The 20,236-nt window shown below is 35.5% G+C and overlaps 2 protein-coding genes across 10 annotated transcripts in view; one reads left to right on the forward strand and one right to left on the reverse strand.

Annotated features, from left to right (window-relative positions):
- Positions 1–12,729, forward strand: part of LOC123314686 (protein unc-13 homolog 4B) — a 36,055-nt gene extending 23,326 nt beyond the window's left edge. For 6 of the 7 annotated variants that reach the window (XM_044899983.1, XM_044899984.1, XM_044899989.1 and 3 more), the window contains 12 exons: positions 7,145–7,488; positions 7,862–8,069; positions 8,134–8,313; positions 8,373–9,007; positions 9,271–9,697; positions 9,951–10,025; positions 10,085–10,408; positions 10,552–10,761; positions 11,541–11,844; positions 11,922–12,045; positions 12,103–12,296; positions 12,498–12,729. In XM_044899983.1, coding sequence (XP_044755918.1) covers positions 7,145–7,488; positions 7,862–8,069; positions 8,134–8,313; positions 8,373–9,007; positions 9,271–9,697; positions 9,951–10,025; positions 10,085–10,408; positions 10,552–10,761; positions 11,541–11,844; positions 11,922–12,045; positions 12,103–12,296; positions 12,498–12,613 — 3,141 coding nt within the window. In that variant the 3' untranslated portion in view covers positions 12,614–12,729. Of the gene's footprint in view, positions 1–4,267; positions 4,606–7,144; positions 7,489–7,861; positions 8,070–8,133; positions 8,314–8,372; positions 9,008–9,270; positions 9,698–9,950; positions 10,026–10,084; positions 10,409–10,551; positions 10,762–11,540; positions 11,845–11,921; positions 12,046–12,102; positions 12,297–12,497 lie in introns of those variants that run through there. The other variant, XM_044899990.1, reaches the window with a different exon arrangement.
- A 590-nt stretch (positions 12,730–13,319) lies between these two features.
- The window catches only part of LOC123315062, a 137,352-nt gene continuing 130,435 nt past the window's right edge, over positions 13,320–20,236 (reverse strand). For all 3 annotated transcript variants that reach the window (XM_044900618.1, XM_044900617.1, XM_044900619.1), the window contains 2 exons: positions 15,107–15,246; positions 13,320–14,574 (listed from right to left, as the gene is read on the reverse strand). In XM_044900618.1, coding sequence (XP_044756553.1) covers positions 14,046–14,574; positions 15,107–15,246 — 669 coding nt within the window. In that variant the 3' untranslated portion in view covers positions 13,320–14,045. The remainder of the gene's footprint in view (positions 14,575–15,106; positions 15,247–20,236) is intronic.

Below are 20,236 nucleotides of genomic sequence, written 5' to 3' on the forward strand. Positions count from 1 at the left end.
CTAATTATATCTTGAACGAATGATTGATACACGTTTGAATCAGTTGAGTCATAATATCTAAGCGTAATGTCCAGCACTTTGATTCCATTGGCATTCCTTAAATGCCTGTGCGGTGTGGGGGTTGTCAAATTTGCATTTCCATATGATTTTTTAATGAACAGGTAACTTCCAGGTTAATAATCTATAAAAGTCTGATGGCATGAGTGGAAATGTAAATTTTTGAAATTAATTTGCTTCCACAAAGTTTGATACCACATTGTACGAAGAATTATCTCTGAAAACACTTGTTTGAGTCATAAGTCTGAATTTCCTTATAGTTGGGGAATGCAGGCCCGGATCTACGATTTTTTCTGACCGGGGCAAAAATTCATGATGGCGCCCCCCCCCCCCTTCTAAGGTTCGTAGGAAAAATCTAATTGCATATTCGTCATCGCTTTCAACCCGAGTTATTTTTTTCACTAGTTCGAGGTCGTATAGATTATGCAATTCGATTTTTCCTAAGATGAGTACTTTGGGAAAAAAATCACTCTTATTTTTTTCCCATTGTTCCATCAGAAGATATTTTTTCTCATTATTCCTTTAAAAGTTATTCTTTTCCCAAAATACTCCCAAAAATTGCATATTCGTAATCTACGACCTCGAATTAGTAAAAAAAATGACTCGGGTTGCCATCGTTCGAAAAATAAAAAAGTTTGTATTTACAAGAATGTCGTTTGCAACCCGCCCTCGTCTATCGTTTTTACCCGCGCTTCATGAACGAAATTATTCCGAACAAAAATTTATTTTTTTAGCTATATATGTCGACCCGGATCATTTTACATATTAATTCAAGGTCGAAGATCACGAATATGCAATTAGATTTTTGGAGGATCTGTATTTTGAGAAATAAATCACTTTTAGTGCAAAATTTCGGAAATATTGGTCAACTTTGAGGAGCTGTAGCAGCTAGAAAAAAGGCATTAGTCATATGCTGTTTTTTTGGTGCTGAATTGGTTCTTTGCAAATATAAAAATCCACACTTCATTCATCTATCACGAACAGTTCAGATTTTATGAATTTTTCCGCGAAGGTCCAAAATTTCCGATTTTCCATCGACCATAACTTGAAAAATGATTTTTTTTTTTAATATCTGTTTGCATATTCGTGTTCTACGCCCTCGAATTAGTGTACAGAATGAAGTCGGTTTTGATCGGAGACCAAAAATATTTTTCAAAAAATCGCCAACTCTGTATATATTTCATTTTGTGACAAAATTTTAAAACACTCAATTTCGTGAAACTTTTGTATAAGACATTTTTTTGTACCTCTCTTAGTAACAAAGTTAAAGGGGGGCTCATATTATGGTGAAAAACTCGGTACATCTATGGAAAATTTGAAAAAATTTCAATCTTACCGATTTCCACCAAAATTGGTGTTTTTACTAAGGCATAGATTACGAATATGCAACCAGAATTATGCTGAAAGGATTAGTTTTCAAGTTATTGTCTATAGAAAATCGGAAATTTTGGCCCTTACTTCCAGATGAGAAGGCGATGAGTCGGCAGGCAAAGAAATTACTGCTTGCGACGCAGTGTGAACATATCAGATCTTTCAACCTATTTCACCCAAGTGTGGCGGTCATTCGTAGATGACTGAATAATATGCAGTTAATTGATCCCTCATTGATTTTAGGCATAGTGATGATATATCATGTTTCCATTCTACACTTTCCATTTTAGAACTAGGAAATTAATTTTTTCCGAGAAAATCAAAAGTAAAAAAATTTTAACCTCTGGTTGATTTTGGCGCCCCCTTGAGCTGGCGCCCGGGGCAAGCGCCCCGCTTGCCCCCCCCTAGATCCGGGCCTGGGGGAATGGGGAGCCGAAGAGGAAAATTAGAGATTTACTCGAGCGTGTCAGATTCAAAGATAATATCTTTGGTCAGATTAATATAAGGGGACATACCTTGGACCCTGTAGAGTACCTCTACCCTCTACCCAAAATTAGACCTTTATATAGGCGGAATTGTCTAGGACAGCCGGTCAGAATAGTAGAAAAAAACGATCATTGTACATTCTCGAGCGTGTCAGATTAAGATATACGTGGTTAATTACATGTTGAAAAGTATATATTCTCTTAATCTGACAATTTAAGCGTGTCGAAAATTTGTGGGAGGGCACCAATGTTGCAAAAAAAAAAGTCACGTGTACATTCTCGAGCGCGGTGGCTTTTTTTCTTATTTTGAAGCTAATGATTTAGGAATAAAGGAAAAAATATAATCTGACAGTTTTAGCAAGCCGAAACAATGAAAATTGGCCATAAAGATCACAAAAATAAGTTTTTTTGAATTATCTCCTCTCGTGGGCTTCAAATCTTTTTCGCATTCCTCATAAAAGTTGTAGAGCATAACATTTTCTACAAATTTTGTCCTAATCTATTTTTTCTACGTTCAAACGTTTTTGAGATATGTGGCGATTAATGCGAGGAGGTTAGTGATACATGCTGAAGCGACAATTCACTCGTTGGAAAATAATACATTCCAAGGTTCAGTCAGAGACAACACTAAAATTTTCGTGACTAATTTCGAAATTGTCATCATAGAAATACCTAACTCGAGAACAGTTAAGAGTATGTATGTAAAATTGCTTCAGCCAAAAGTTGTGTAGAATTTTATTATCTACAACTTTCAATCAATACAAAAACGATTAGAGGTACAGGAAGGGGAATATTCGAAAAAAAGCATTTTCATCACCTTCCAAGCGTCAGATTGAGAAACCCCCCCTGATTAGTGTCAGATTAATGGGTCAACACGTCTACAACATCGAGATTAACCATCTGTATGAAAATCTCACGCTCGAGGATGTACAAGTAACGATTTTTTTTTATATTTTCAAAGAACTGCTGTGACCTTCCGTCACGCCCAAATTGTCAGTTCCTTGAAAAGTAGCTTCGTTTAGGTCCAATTAACATATCCTCCAAAAATCTGACACATTCGAGAATTTTTTTTTTACCATTTTCAACACTTCCGTATGGCCAGTCCCACCGCGCAAACTGTCAGATAAGCATGAATTATTTATCAGAGACACGTAGGGCATATACAGTATCTTAATCTGACACGCCCGAGTATGTACACCTGACGATTTTTTTTTACATCTTTGAGACCCTGCAGACGCTTTCCCCCACCGCTGAAAGTGCATACATCATACAACCTTTTTTTCTTGCCACCATTTAATCTTCAAAATCCACTAGGTCTCCACGATTCTCGAGTAAATCCCGATTCAGCATCGTCGGCTCCCCAACTATTCCTTACTGTAATAAATCTTCTTATTCTTCAACTGAAAAGTTGATTTATTTCTCGCTTTTTCAAATAATTCCCACCAAATTCACCCTGCTCTATTGCTAAATTACAAGGTTTTCTCAAATCTGCAAAATATATTTGATATCTCATTAAAATTGAAAGTTAATGGTAGTGGTATCAAAAAATATGTCTTCCTCTTCGTTTTAAACATGTACCAACTTGGTTCCACGCTTAATCCCAATCCTGTATGGCTATGAAGGCTACGAGGACAGGTACTGCGATGACCGTGGTTACTATAGCAATGTGTATCAATTGGCTACGAAGATTAAGATCATAAAGGCACTAGTGCAAGGGGTCAGGCTACGAAGGGTACTACTACAAAGGGTATTGATTTGAAGGCTGTGGTTACGAATATTATAGCTACGAAGGCTATGCCTACGAATGATAAGGCTTCGAAGGTTATGGCTACGAAGGATAAAGCTACGAAGAGTTAGATTACAATTGCTATGACTTCGAATATTATAAGGACTACAGCTACGAGAGGTACTTCTTGGCAAGCAACAGGGACCACGAAAGAGAGAAAGGGAATCCCGGAAACTTCTCTATTTAAACCTTTTTTCGATATTAATTTTGAGTTGTTACAACAACTACAACAACAACTTACAGGTTTCATTAATTGTAATTCATTCGAATTTGAAGGATTATTGGTTTATATTCCATATATTCTGAATAAATTGCTGAGACAACCCTGTTCCAGGTACACACAAGTCTGATAGGTTAAGAACATATCGATTTCTCACGTTATTTCGCAGCACAGTTAACGTCAATGAATTGGTCTTTGGTTGAGTGAAAAGATGACCTGAATATCGGCAATCTATATTCACCGCCTTAATCGAATTTTTGTGAAATTCCCTGACGAAAACAGAATGCTGCAAAATATCCGTCTGATACGAAGCTTTACAGGAATAGATTTGGCACCGGTTGTATCAGTTCCGTTCGAACGATCTACCCTGTTGGTGTTTGACCGTTCGCCCGTATGAGATTATTACAAATAAAATTTTTTTCGTGTCCCGTCCGATTTGAAAAAAATTTGGTTATGCATCCGAGTCTGCCTCATTGTGATCGTGAAAGAAAATGTTGAAGACCTTCCTCTCTCAGCTCGATATCCATAAGACGAATAGCAACAAAACTATCGGTAATAATAATAATAACAATGAACTCCCACGTGTGGTACCAAGGCGGAGAAAATCCTTGCCTAGGAATAATTTTAGGGGTGTCAAAAAGGAAGAAATGGAAAGACAAACAAGTATATACTTGGCCTCTATGACAGTGAGTTTCTGAATTTTTTAATTATTACTTGGTAATGAGTAGTGATTTACTGAAACTCTATTTACTTGGTTGTGAATATTCAGAATGAGGATAAAAAAACAAATATTGTCAGCCAGAAAGCTTTAAAAATATTTATATTACTTTCAGTTTCGAATAAGCTATTTCAATTTAGAAAGTGAGAGTGAATCAAATATCAATTTATAACAAAATTCCATGCAGTTGGAAACTGGGTGATTGAGTGCCAAAATTCATTGAGTTATTTATTTATCATACACTTGCTATAACTATCGAGTGAGAATGGTGAAAGATTTAATACTTTTGATTCAGTTCATTAACTATAGGGACTTCTTTTACAATAACTGCTATCGATATATCCCAAATAATTTTGAATATAGAAAATTTATTGAATTTTGTTTGTGTTTTCATCATCAGGAACCAATGAATGAATTGAAATAATAGCACCAATCACCTCTTTGTTTTGGATAAGGTATCAAATGAAAATAGTATATTTTTGGATGCTTTTTCAAGTGAGATAAAGCTGAAATCAGAAAAGTAAAAGATTTCGTTTCGATATTATTTGATTCTATGCACAAAAAGTCTCCCAAATGCAACCACCCCTCATACAAATATTCGCATAACAAAATCGAATATGTAAAACGAATAATTATTATTATTGGCTTCAAATTAATTTAGTCTTTTATTTCAAAACTTTATTGTTTTTGTTGCCTTCCGCGCAATTCCTAAGAAAATTGTTGAATGGTACCACATCCAAAGATCTTAATGGAAAATATTACCTGAACTTTTATATTTTTGCAAGAAATTTCGTACTGAATGAAGTAGCTATTGCATCACTAGCATCATGCTGAAACTACATGTTTTCAGTTCATATAGTTCAGTTTACCTGTGTCAATTAGTAGGTATCTCATGTTATAGAAATCCCTTTTCATATATACAGGGTTAGAACTATTTATATATAGAGGCTAAGTATAGGAATATATCGAAAACTGTTGAAAATAAGGGGTGGCTTAAATTACGAAAAAGTAGTACTCCAGTATAATCGCTATATAGAATTATGTTTACACACCGAATTTCGTGTAATTATGTCCAAAAACAAATGAGTTATGAAGAAAAAATGATAATCTTGATTTTCAGTTTTTTCGAGATATCTCAGTAACCATCAGAGATATTTTGGAACTGTTGGAACTACCCTGTATTTCTAACGGTTTTCGATGTCCCTGTAGTCCCCCTCTAAATAGTTCTAACCCTGTACATTGCACCCCAGCAGTATTTTCATAGAAGTTCCTCCTGAATATAATCATTCAGTACTAACCACCTTAGACTCGATTACAAAAACTTGATTCTGCTATTCCTCAAAACCGCATTCCAAAAATTAATGATGATCCAAATTAGTCGTCAATCTATATATTATTTTAAAAAATTCGGCTATCCAACTCCTGAACTACCACCAAAATATTCTCTTTTTCACCTTCTACCTTGAAATGTTGTGAAATGAGCAATCCTCCAAGGTGAACGCATATCTGAGTCCCATAAAATTTTCGAAAAACTCTTTCGCAGAACTCTGACATTCGATTGACTTATTCATTCTACAATTTGATCTCATGGTTGTATTGTGAGCTATTTTTATAAATGTCATGTATTTATTATTATCCTTCTTATGAATGTCGAAAGACACTTGCTAAGTGAGCAAAAAATATTTTTACTTTCGACGAATATAATTGCAGAATTTTTCGATAATTATCGACCAAATTTGCATGTTTACAATATTGATTTTCTTCGTTTTTGAATAGTCTGAGCAACGAAACATGAATAGTCTTTCAGGTTACTCTTGGAAGGAAGCAGTTTAATGTCATCTATCTTACTTTGAACTGAACCATGGGTCATATAGAGATCTTTATATTTTTAGACCTTCAAGGAACTGCTAACGTGTAACCTATAGCCACCTAATTATTTCTTTCGCAGGTTGATTAATTGATTTTTTTTCTGTTTGCCTGCCAAAATTCTATTTGCATTTTTTTTACGTATCATAGGCGAATAGATTTTTCAATTGAACTCTAATGTTGGGCTGAAATTACATAATGTGATTTTGAGTATTTTTCAGTGGATGAATGAAAAATACTTTCTATACTTTGGAAGTATAAAACCATTTATTATCAACATCGTTATAAAGAATCGATCTCCAAAGTCTCCTTTTTGCTATCATGTGGTCTTTATAGAAGTGGTCTCTGGGACCTTTACCTCTTTCAATTTATCAATTTTGGCCATCTTGAAATAACTCTTGATGACATCTCATTTCAATAATTCCTTTTATTTTCTACAGGATTTTCTTTTATGAATCTCATTTTTCTCCGAATCTGAGTATTAACTCTGCAGTCCCCAGGCATGATATAGAAAATAGACTTGCATGACAAGGACAATACCTTATATTATGTTCTTTAATTCTGAAACAACGTATATACCATATATGTACCTACTCTTCATGAAAAACTTTGAAAACTTACTTGAGCTCATTTGGTTACAGATCGACGAACTATATTCCGAAATACTATACGAGATTATCCACAATATTGGCTGCGATCTGAGCTGCGACATCGGACAAACTGCCCTCCTCTCTTATGTTCAAGATGCCTTTCATGTTTCCAACGAGTATCATCAGAATATGTTCAATGCCGCCGAACAAAAAGAAGCACCCAAAATACTGCTGAATGTTGAAGTTATAGAAGCCAAAGATTTGGCCCCTAAGGATTCAAATGGACTGAGTGATCCTTTTGTTACTTTGTACCTGACCTCCAATCCTGCCCATAAGTATAATACGTCGATGAAGGAAGGGACATTGTGTCCTTTATGGGAGGAACACTTCGCTCTGTAAGTTCAACTGATTGCAAACTTTTTATCTCAAATTTTACATTTTTTTCCGCCTTCAATTATATTAAGATTACAATATTATTGAGGAGAGAATTATTTATGCGTCTTTTAGAAACCAATAAAGATTTTCGCAATAATTATAACATTTTTTCAATGCACCTTGGAAGTAACCAGTGGTGACTCTCCAGTGGAGACAAAGAAGGCTACGGTTTGAGCCTTCACATGAAAACCTGTATTTTTATTTCTAAAGATTTTTTAAATCAAATGCAAAATAAACTTTTCTCAATAGAATGAAGACTACGTGTAAGTGGTCTACGCAAGAGGTTTCTGTTTCGAAATTTCCTTCATATTGATTTATATTTGTCATTTCCAGACCGTGGACCGATAATGCACTTGATGATACCTTGTGCCTAGAAGTGTGGGACTTTGATCCAGCTGAATCGGTGAAAGAAAAATTCGGCAAAATATTTGACGTGAAAGGGGTAAAAGGCGTAAGGAAATTGATGAAAGAAATTGCAGTTACCGCTGCACATGGTCAGCATGAAAACGAACTGATTGGAAAGGCCAGGGTACCATTAAACGTAAGTACCTGAACATTACCATGACATGTAATATACTTCTAGCGCGAAAAATCCCATGTTACAGACCATTCCAGCTGCAGGAATGACAATGTGGTACAGTTTAGATAAGAAGAATAAAGATACCAAGCAAGGAATCATCAAAGTAAGAATATCTTTCAGTTCGAAAAAAAACACGCTGGTAGCGCAACAAGAACACCGTCATTTGCTTCGTATACTTTTGCTGCACGAGTTAGAAACTTCGAAGGTATTATCAAGTACTATTATAATCTGCAAGGTATCGAACATTTTTATTTTGAATTCCAGGTGGCACCTCACTGGTGGTGTGGTTCATTCAGTCAGCAAGGTGAAGCAATAATAACCCAACACATTATACAGTCCGGTCTTACCCAAACAGAAGCTGCCATTTGTCAATGGGCTGTTTATATAAAGATTCACCAAAATCATGCTTTGAGTTTCGTCTTGTACTCTAACCTATTGGATAAATTGTTGAAACCACTGCAAAGCCATAACGCACTAAGCGATGAAGATATCAAGTTGTTTTGGAATTCAACCAGGAAGTTACTACCCTATTGCTTCAGTGTCATCAGAAAAATTAAGAGAAAACAGGCCGACAAGAATTTGGTGAAGAGCGTAAACGAAGTATTGACCATATTATCCAAAATTATGATGTTGGAGATACCAAGTGACTTCAATCTGTTTCCCAGTACGTTGTATCCGTGGATTCCAGATATTGAGGAAACGAATGAGTTGACGCTCAAGGAGGTTCTGCTAACAGCGATCAAAGTGAGCGCCTCAAATTGGTACGACTACGTTGTGGATAATAATAAAAATTCTGAGTCTACCGATACAGCAAAACTTCAGTTGATCAACAAGGTCTTCAATTTGGTCAGATGCGATTTACAAAAAGCAATCGAATTCTTCGATAAGTCATTTTACGAGTAAGTATGAATTGATCCCTGTCAGCATGCTTTCTGATACTTCTCAATACACTCACATGATCTTCAGGCTCTTTTCTAAATCCACATTTTGAACTTGAGCAAGTGTTTCAGTACCTTCGTTGCCAAGGTTTCAAATATTTGAACACGTTTTGAGATTTTTTTTAACGAGCGTCAGATATAAACCTCTGTCAGTTAACATCTATGAACTGGCATTGTCAGGGTGGTATGGCCGTAAACTAATATATAGTATAATTCTATCACAGAAAAGTTGGAGTGGCGTATGCTAAAGAACTGTATATATTATATCAGCAAAAAGTCAGCGAGCTGACCGAAGATGAAGTGATGAATATTTGCAAAAGCCTGAAAAAACTGAATTTCACTGGGAATTCACTGAACGAGGAATCCCATAAGGAAGCTTTGGAGCAAGGAACGAAATTATTTGAGCTTTACCTGGGCATTCAACGCTTTGTCGTTTTTGGACAAGGCATATGTCCTGTTGACTGTGATAGTTTTTATATAAACAATTTTTATAAATGGTTCCATGGTGGAGTGGCTCAATGGCTGGAGATTGCTGTTTATAAAGCATTACAAAGAATAGAGAAAGCAGTTGAGTTGGATAAATTAGTACCAGTGGATGCTACTGTGAAATATAGTTCTTCGGCTGTGGATACACTCTCGATCTTCTACCAGGTAAGTGTCATTATTGTTTAAGGTGTTTCTCTAAACAAATAAAAATTTAGGGGACGTAATCCTAGGAGAAATATTAACCGTTGACCTATTTGTTTCAAACCTCACTATCCTTCGTTTTATGTTATTTTTTTATTGACTTATTGCAGATCGATAACTTATAAAAATATTAAGTTTCAACACACAAAATATTGGGGTAGTTACCCCAATTACTCTTCCAAGTTCTGATCTAAGATAATTTATTTTTCGGTTTTAGGTGAAGGTATTCTGGCAACAACTCAACTGGCCAGATGTGGAGGGTTGCTATACTTTTATCGCCAAAATGATCGATGTAAGAAAAATCCTAGGGCAAACTTATAAGCAGGATACGAATGGACTTTTTCATTTCAGGATATCTGTCGATGTGGAGTCTTCTACGCACAGAGGATGTCCAAAAGGGTTGATGGTATGGGAGAAATACAAAATGTTTATGAAAATCGATTCGAGGTGACGAACGAATGGTGTTTGTCTATCAACAATATTGAGTACGTATCGCAGGCTCTCAAACCGTTCACTACGGAACTAGGCATGGAGGAGGTCATCAAGAAATTGTCGGATTTGAAGAGTCCTCTTGAGGCTCAGCGATGCCAGCAAACTTTAGACAATGTTATCGATAATGCGGTCGATACTGTGAAGAATGAAATATTTGATCTACTGGAGACTCTTATCTTGAAGGTAATAAATCTAGGTGGTAATTGAATTTTTCTTTTTATAAGAAATACCTATTCAAACAATCGTACAATCTTCAATCATCCTGAAAAATAAAAACAGCTAACATGACTAACATGAATTGGTCGAATAATAAATACTTTTTCCAGATGGCTCCGGCGATGAAGAGGTTATTGATAGAAGGTGCAGAACTTTTCAATCAAGACAGTAACAGCGTCGATAGATTGATGTTGTACGTTGATAACAATCTGAGCACTCTACATCGGGAACTGAATGAAGAAAATTTCGATAGAACGATCTATATGGTTTGGGAGCAATTGGGAAAAATATTGCAGGAAATAATTCAGGCAAGCTTTGAGGTGAGTCCTTTGAACGAAAAATAATTTGTTCTTCTGATCACAAAGAGAGTTAATCTGGATTACACATTGAGTATGAATAATAAACGAGTCTACATTGATTTTCGAGAATACTTCAGTGTTAATTATGCATATCACACCAAACCATTTCCAAGACCAGAGCTTCCATGTGGGCATGCAAAAGGCATGCGTCTTTGGAAAGATCTGGGTGCTGAAACCTGACATGGTACTATAGATGGTGGCGGTTCCAGTAGTTATAATTATAGTTTGATAAGACATGTCACTGCGACCTTAAGGACTATTTGTGCCTCCATCAGAGCTGTTCTCACAACTAGTTATAAATTTTATCGAGCTCATGCAGTGCAACGTGCAACCGTTCGAACATCTGAAGCAACTGGGTAGAAGCGATTAAAAGTGATATTTTCATGGGTAACAAGGCATTGTGACATCGTGAGAAATAAAAAAGAGTTATGAACTTGCAAAAAGTGCTCCATAGATCCAACCCGTTGGGCCTGAACTCGCTTCTGGTCTTAGAAAAGATCACACAGCATTCCATTAGCAGTATTTTCAGAAAAATATGGTCTCATTACACCACATAACCATTATGAACACCAGTGGCTTTTTCATCATTGCTAAATACTACAATTCAGTCAATGAACGTTGCCACAAGGTTCAAAATGTGCCTCAAATTTGATCCAGAATAGCTACGTTGCATTTGAAGAGACTTGTTGTTTATTCGAGACCTACAACTCTTTCAATGCTTTATCATACTTTGTTTTCAGAACCGAAGACCTCCTTCATTCTTCGCAAATTTGCACAAAACTTTGAATCTGATGTTGGGCTCTTTCAAAACATCCGATGATTGTGCACGATGCGATGGTCTGATTCAAGCTGAACAGTTATTGAAAGTGTATGGATTGGAAACAAATGATCTCATTCACCAGGTGAACTTAGACTTGCATGAGGAATATAAGAGTAATACTGAGTCTACTTATGGTGTGCTGACGGTTAGAGCGAAGTTCCAGGAAAATGTTTTGTACATAGAGATACTGAATGCCAAAATATTGGTAGCCATGGATTCCAACGGTATGTTAAGTTTCATTTTGAATAGCGACTTATACGTATATGTTCTCTTATTTGAAATAACTTGATTGAATTTTTAGGTTTATGTGATGCATTTGTTCGTGTTCACCTAATGCCAGAGGACAAATTTAGAAATCAGGAGCAACCAAAGACTAAAACCCATAACAAAACCCTAGTGCCTTTATTTGACGAAGTTTTCGAGGTGTATGTAATCTAAAAGAGATTTTTGACGAACGAATCTCTATAAGATGAATGTTTCAGTAAATTATCTGATGAACAAAGATTGATGCACAACGGCTTGCTTCTATTCAGTGTTAAAGACAAGGACTTGCTAGGTTACAACAATAAACACATAGGAGAAGCATTTATTCATTTCAGAGATATAATCGATACGGAAGAACCACTTTCATCACTTCCACAGATTCATCTTCAACTATCCAGGCCTGTTAATTCAGGTGAGTAAAGGTTAACTCTTATTTGTATGAAAAAATCTTCTGAAGCTTTACCATAAAATGCACTTGGGTGAATTCATCACACTGATCTATCAGATTAGTCAGTAACTCGCTTGCTGACATTATATTTTGATACTTTTCATTTCATTCCGAGATTAGGTAAACGAAGGTTTCAAGTTTAATGATGATTGCATTCATTTTCAGACGCACTTACGATAAAAGCCTTAGAACACAGACAAGGAGAAAAGTTAGCTAAAGAATTTTTGAAGAAATTCAGGCAAAGAATAGGAAGCAATAACCCAAAGGCGAATAATCAATGAAACCAAGACTGCTATCGAATGTACATAATAAAAATAAATAGATAGACATTAACTTGTCCAAGAATTTTGTTAACATATATTGTTGTGCATATTTATTATAAAAAGCTTTACTAAAACATCTTGTTTACTCTTTGTCCTGATCTGACCACTCAAAAATATTTCTAGCACCTGCTACGAACTCTATTGGAGTTCTTCGAGATCATTATTAGTCGAACAACTCCGTTCGGAATATTTAGCGCTACATTGTAAGGACGAGGGACAACGATTCCGAAACCGATCTACAGTTGCTATTGGATGTTTCGACTTCTCTGGGTTTTCCTACGCTCGTTCATGACTAAGTCACATAATTGGATAGACAATTCTTCGGAATTGTTGTTTCCAGTTTGAGATTTCCGACATGTCCGGTATGCACTTGGAGTACTGTGTGTATCCCTCGAAGTTCACAGCCAAACTGTGACTATTCTTCAGTTCTTCATTCAAAACACAAGATAATCCTTGAAAATGGCTTATGAGTACTTGCTGAATAATTGAAAAGAAACGAAAGAAACAATGGAAGTAGTCCAGTACATACACCCTGAGCTACACTTAGCTCTTCGACTCCAAGTACTGAACCATTTTTGTCGCTGGTAAATCGAAAAACCAAAATATTCGGCCATAAACATATGTGCGTTTTCCAGGAAATCCAATAAAATTGAAATGAATCATATCGATATTCTGATAAATTTATTTTTGCACAAAAATGTTCGAAAACGTTACATTCATGTTTTCATTTTCAAAACCTCAACATCGATACACTGTGATGATTATTTACCGACATGAATTGATTCGAATATTAAAAATACAATGAATCTATTTTTTTTTACATCAACAAATGTCCGAATCGAAACTGTAAACTCTGTATCAAAATTCAATCTAATAACAAAATTTACAATAACAGGTATGTGAAGTGTTAGTCAGTCTTCAGCTCTCTTGGTGTCCACTCTACCTTGAGGTAGATTTTAACTCGAAAAAAAAATTATACCCAGAAACATTCTGAATCCATTTAACCTTTACGGTAGAATAATTTCTGGGTATATATAGTGGTGTATTTATTGTTTTGCTGAGTATTGTGATTTATTTTGGAATGTGAACTGGATAATTCTGAATTATAACAAAGGTGAATAGCTAGATGAGACAACACCAAGATGTTACATATTTGATGGTGCGGGTATACATACATACTTAGCTCACATCAATTGATTCATTTTGTCATGATAATATTAATAAGAATAATAATATTTGAACAATAACATAATTTAATTTCAGGATATTTATTTATAGATATATCTATGAACATGAAGCATTAATCACAAGCCACTGGCGTTGGTAGAATTATTGAGGAAATTAAATAATAGTCCGGGGAGTTTTAAAAACTTGCTTTGGTTCCGCAACTTCACGTTTCTTCGTCATGTTTTATTCGTTTGTGTTTTTGTTTACGCTTTTGTTTGTTCGAAGTCACCACGCAACTACACCCACTTCGCACTCGTATATAGTCTAATGTCCACCTCACTTCTTCTGGCCCTTTGGCGGGAAAGGTGGGAAAATTTTTATTCGAGATTTTTTGGTGATGGTGATGTCTACCTGTGTCTTTCACCAAGGCGTAAGTATAACTATACTTCTGTACACACCGCGAATGTTCGTGGATTTTTTTGTCCATGAATCGGCAGGGTTTGTTCTTGATGTCCTTGTGACAGGACAGCTCGTAGAACCTCTGCCTGTGGTCGCCATCCCTATAGAGTTCTACGTATTGGTCATCTTGGTTTTTGCCTCCTTCCGGTTCTATCATTTCTAACACTGACGGACAGCAGTCGACTGTTGTGCGGTTTCTGGTTTCTTGTCGTATCAACTGCTGGTTTTCTCGGGGGGTAAGCAGTTTTCCTGGGCTGATGAGTGGTATATTCTGCTTGTACAAGGAGTCAAACCTGAAATGATAGAATTAATATTAGATATGACACGATACCATCGTATATTATTATAATGAGTTTTTTAAATGAGAAGTAGAGGCTGGAAGAGTAATGATACTGTATTCTTTATTTATCATTTCAATTAGACTAATGAAAACTCTAAACCTCAAATAACCCCGAAATTTGTCTCCGACTAGCGTTTACCTAGGTGTGTTTGCTATTTTCTCCCATTACAAGAATAAACGGCGTTAGAAAATAAAACCATGTGGCGACGAGGAAGGGACTGTTTTTGGTGAGGGTACCCAGGAGGTTACAACGACAAAATGGGATTGGTCGGCGACAAAAGAGAGTTGATGATGACCTCATATAACATCTGAAATGTTCGCATACATGGCATAGAAAGCTTCATGAATTCATATTATTTCATCTGCTGATGCCTCATTGTCGCGATATTTATAGCCATCAAAAAAAGTTTGCTTATCAGATTTTTGGTCGAACAGTCCGATTAAATTACTCATCAGTTATTTTATCAGAATGAAGAATTACTTACCAGTCCTCGTCGTTGTTCAAATTGTTGTGTCTACTTCTGATTGACCTCCCAACACGTCTTCCGTTGCGAGATTCAGCTGTATGATTATCGTAATGTATCTGACACTGAACCGGGTGCAATACAAAGGCCAAGCCAAGTACCTGAAGAAGTAAAATTGCATAAATTTAATCTCTAACTTATATTTATCCCTGTAATATATTTTGAATTTTGAGAGTATTTATCTACAATACTCATGATCTAAATATAACAAAAATTCAAAACAGGGAAAAAAATTGAGTGCATATTCCTCAATCTTATCAATTCTTATCAATGCCTAGATGGATTGACACTTATGGGCTCAGTAGCAAGAACGTCCAATAAGATTTAATGCCGCATTAAAATTTAAAACTGTAATTTTTGAAGGGGATAATGATGGATTAAAATTCTAATGGAGCATTCAATTTTAACGGACATTCGTGCAAGTGACTTCAAGATACAAAAATCTATCTTACGTATAAAATTTTGAACTTTTTGAGATTCTGAGCCAAAAGTTAATAATAAATGTTAGAACATGTTTCACGATTTATTAGTATTGATAGTTGTCGATTTCACAAACGTATTAGGTCAACAATAGAAAAAAACCCTTGAGTTCCAATTCTTTCATTATTTCGAATGTATGGAACAAGGACATTTGACAGTCTGAATGGAATACGTGCACTATTTTCTATTTTCAACCAAGAATTAGTGATCAATCGAATAGTTCCTGATGGTTTTGATGAAAATATGGTGTATTCAGAATCGTATAAGAACAGAGGTCACGGACAATAGCATGCTTTTCCGATGGAATTCAGTGGAGAGCCCTAGTTGTGAATGCCAGAAGAACCCATAAATCATCTGGTTCCATTTATGAATTTCGGGATGGTTTTAGGGCCATGTAGTTTCCGAATCTTTTTTGGATTGGGTTGTGAATTTTAGGTCAGTCTAGAGAACTTAATTTCATTTTATCATAATATTTCTGTTTTCGTTTTTTTTCTATTTCAGAAAATTTTTTCTGGTAACTTGGAGAAGACTCCCTGAAAATTTGTTCTTTGTGTAAAGGATCCATTTTCGCAGTGCAAGATGCCCTTCAATATAAAATATTTCAGCTTAATTTGTGAACAGTTTCATTTCTCTCAATCCACTACACTCATGGGGAGAAAGGGGTTTTTTTACTGGGGTTTTTCCCTTAGTTCTTTTATCATACGCAAAATTACGTTACGCTATAACCTCTGCTGAAACTATGTATATCTCATACACATGCTATAATTATTCTTTGATGTTAAAAATTATGATTTGCTCTCTCAATGATGAAAAAAAAATTGAAATAAAAATCTCATCAATGGTTTACTTCAACTTCACAATCGTCCAAGGACATAATTTTCTAGAATACAACTTTTACCGAGTCCCAACCACACTTCCTAACTCATTAATGGTCTTACGTTTTATCTATTTGCCTCAACGGGACTGTACGTCCACTAAATTTCAGAATGAAACGGCAACTCAATGGTGCAATGGACGTGAAACACTCGTTAAATGATTTTATGGTCGATTAAAGAACGGATCTGTCCGCCATTATTCGAAGATTGAGATGTTAAATAATATCTTGTTGTGGTTTTTCACGGAGGAAGAACGCTGATAAATCGCTGTGAGTCCACTGCTTAATAATCGAGGCGTTTTATAGTTACCATAACTTTCTATGAGAAGTTATCATTACATGAATTTAGCGTAGGCGTTCGTAGAGAAACCCTTCAGCTTGAAAGGATGCAAATATTTTTTGGTTTATTTTCAATTATAGTCACTGTATCGACTACAGTACACTAAACTTCATACTGCATCTTCGCCACTTTTTGACGAGGTTAAAGCAGTTTGTAATAATGGTACCTAAATATTGCCGCATAGCAAAAAAAATTACGGCTATCGGGTGGGCCTGTTATGTAAAAAAACCCAAATTAGTGTACCTTTTCCACCCTTTTAATCGCCTATACAAGACATTAGAATATAGGTGGTCAGTACTCAATCTGTGAATGAATGTTATCAGTCCATCTTGACATCATTATAACACTGTTAACTTGGTGAGACTTGTGGTTCTGGTGCCTAGTTTACACAGTGTTGAGGTATCCTAAATTTTTTCTCAGGAATGCCAGGTCCACCATTCTCATGGACTATCGGCGATTAAATCTGACGGCATCTGTTTCATCATGTTACAAAAAGATTCGATGTATTTCGTTGTTGAGAAACAGAATCTTGTTTTCTGTTTGTAATTATTCACATCACGAATTCTGAAAATGCTCCCGCCTCTCGAAGCACCAAAATGAACCATTGAATTTTTAGTACCCCCCTTTATTTTTGAAATATTCAACCCAAGAAAATGAATTGATTAGAAACAAACAGAATGGGGAATTCTCCTCAATTTGTGTTATCACTGCATATGGAAGTTTAAACTGAATAATTATGAGTTTCATTCGTGAGTTTTTCAAATTCACCACGGAAAAACTATTCAAAATCAATCTGCAAATATGGGGTTTTAAAATTTAAATCGCTTTGTTTCAAGATTACGATTTGGCAACAGTGCCTACTAGAAAATAAAAAGAACAGGTTGTTTCTAAAATAACAGCTGTTTATTTACAGCCATCATAAAGCACCTACTTATTGACGAGCCTCAACAGCAACCGGCCATAAAAATCCCATAAAATTTTACGATTTTCCTCGTTCGTCGCAGACTTCATAGACGGCCATCTTTGTATCTCATCAAGATAATGTATTTTTTGTCCTTTATTATCAACGCATATTTCAATCGACGATGCCAGCTTGTGCAATTGTCACAAGACGCTTTAAATTTTAAATACCCATTTTTATTTTTCATTTTTAGGTACTTAAAATAATTTTTTTTGGGAAACGGTTGAAATGGTGATTTCAAAATCTGACGTTTCAAAGATATTTCATAAAAAATACATCATTTTTGTCAGAAGGAGTATTCCCTATTACACTGCGAAAATTTTCAATGAAAAGAAATTCGAAAAAACTTTAGTGTGAGAGATTCAGTAGATACTAACCTGTATGATGGAAGATTTAGTATCTTTTTACGTTAATAATTCCTAGATACGTCGGAATGGCTTTGAAACCCTTTCACATCTTTGCATATACAATAAAACAAAATCAGTAATCCATCAATCAAAGGAAAAAAAAATGTATCCCCATTTGAATGCCCATTTTGGACCAACAATTATCAAAGGCTGACGTCGAGTCCGCAAATAAATTAAAAAAAAAATGGGAAGGCATGAAATACGGCGCTAAAAGATGGCAATCGGGCAGATTAACGCCTTATTTAAGGCCTGTCTCTGATTCTAACATATTAATCTGTTGCAACACATCCCCGATAATTAAGTTGAGTAGTTTATCTCGTGACACTATCAGCTATTTATAATAAAGTCAATGGGGCCGCTCCTCTTTGTACTTGCCTCTTATTTTTCTTCTGTTACGATGTTTTACACTCCTTAATTGCTGTAGGAGTCTAGAAGGCATTTCACCGAAAGAGAACCGTTCCTCTGTACTTATTACAGGCGGAACACTACACTTGTAATCGAGTTGATCACGATCTTCAGGGACCAGATTCGAATACTCATATTATGAGGCTTGAAGAATTATGTCCTAATATTCCAAAAAACGTTTGCGGTATCGAAAAGGAAACAAGGTTTTACGAGGATATATTGAAAAAAAAATCCTCTTTAATTTTTTCCCGTAGAGTGGTTAGTAATGTCGAATAGTAATCTCCGGTTACTGTTCTACCCTTATCCAAAAAATCAATCATGATTACTCCATGGCAATCCCAAAAAACTGAAGCAAGAACTTTTCCAGCAGATTTTTGGGCACGAAACTTCTTAGGTCTTGGAGAACCAGAGTGTCGCCATTCTATCGATTGTTGCTTTGTTTCTGTATCGTAGAAATGTACCCAAGTCTCATCCATAGTAACAATTCGGTTTAAGAAGTCTACATCGTTTTCGAATAGAGCACAGATCGAACGCGATGCTTCTACCCTTGCACGCTTTTGGTGAACATTCAAACATTAGGGGATCCATTTTGCAGCAATTTTTCTCATGTCCAAATTGACGTGAACTCTATGATGAACGCGTTCGTATGAAATATTCAGTGCTTCAGATATCTGTTTTAGCCCAATTCGACGGTCTGATAAAATCATGTCATGAACTGCATCGATATTTGAAACAGAAACTGGCTTTCTCGATCGGTCATCATCTTCAATGGAAAATTTACCTCTTTTGAAGCTTGCTGTCCAATTTTTCACGGTCGCATACGAAGAGCATTGATCACCAAGGGTATCAAGCATATCTGCTTACCTCTTACCTTTTAAATACAGGTACTTGATGATGGCTCTATAATCCAATTTTTCGATTTTCACAATTTCGGTGGACATCTTCTTTCTTTTAATTTATTGCGTAACTCTGGTTTACTTTTTTGACCTCAAACTTCACACTGACACTTACAATGAGTTATTGTTCGTTGCTATGATAACGCAAAAAAATTTTATGCATGGAACTGGTCTAGGCTAACTAGATATCAATTCATAACCATGGAAATTGTTTTTCTCAAAGGTAACAATTTTTTCGCTTGCATGATTTTCTTTTTATCTTTCATGACGTAGTAATTCACAATCATCTACGGTATTTTCAAATTCATTCAATCCGAATATAGTGAAACAAACGCTTTCAATTTGCCATTTTATCTGCCAATTAACACCGTTTCTCTTTGCTCTTCTAAATTAAATCATGTGACATAAAGTTATATAACAATTTCGCTAATTTTAAGCTTTCACTGATTTCCATAAAAAATAAATCAAACAGGATGAAGAATTGCGAACGATTTGTGTCTAGGTTGACAACGTGAATTGATTCATATATACACTGGATTTTGTAAAAGTTAGACCAGTTGTCAACTAATTTGTTTCAACGGCGTGTGATATTTCTGATTCGTTTTCACCATATTTGGTCCAATTTTGCGACGTTAACGAATGCCCTAGAAATGTTAATATCAATTTTGTTTTCGAGCTACATAGAAATCTTGTTTTTTTTTATAGATACCTATATACATATATTCTCC

The sequence above is a fragment of the Coccinella septempunctata genome, chromosome 6 (genome assembly GCF_907165205.1).
Source record: "Coccinella septempunctata chromosome 6, icCocSept1.1, whole genome shotgun sequence".
Lineage (NCBI taxonomy): Eukaryota > Metazoa > Arthropoda > Insecta > Coleoptera > Coccinellidae > Coccinella > Coccinella septempunctata.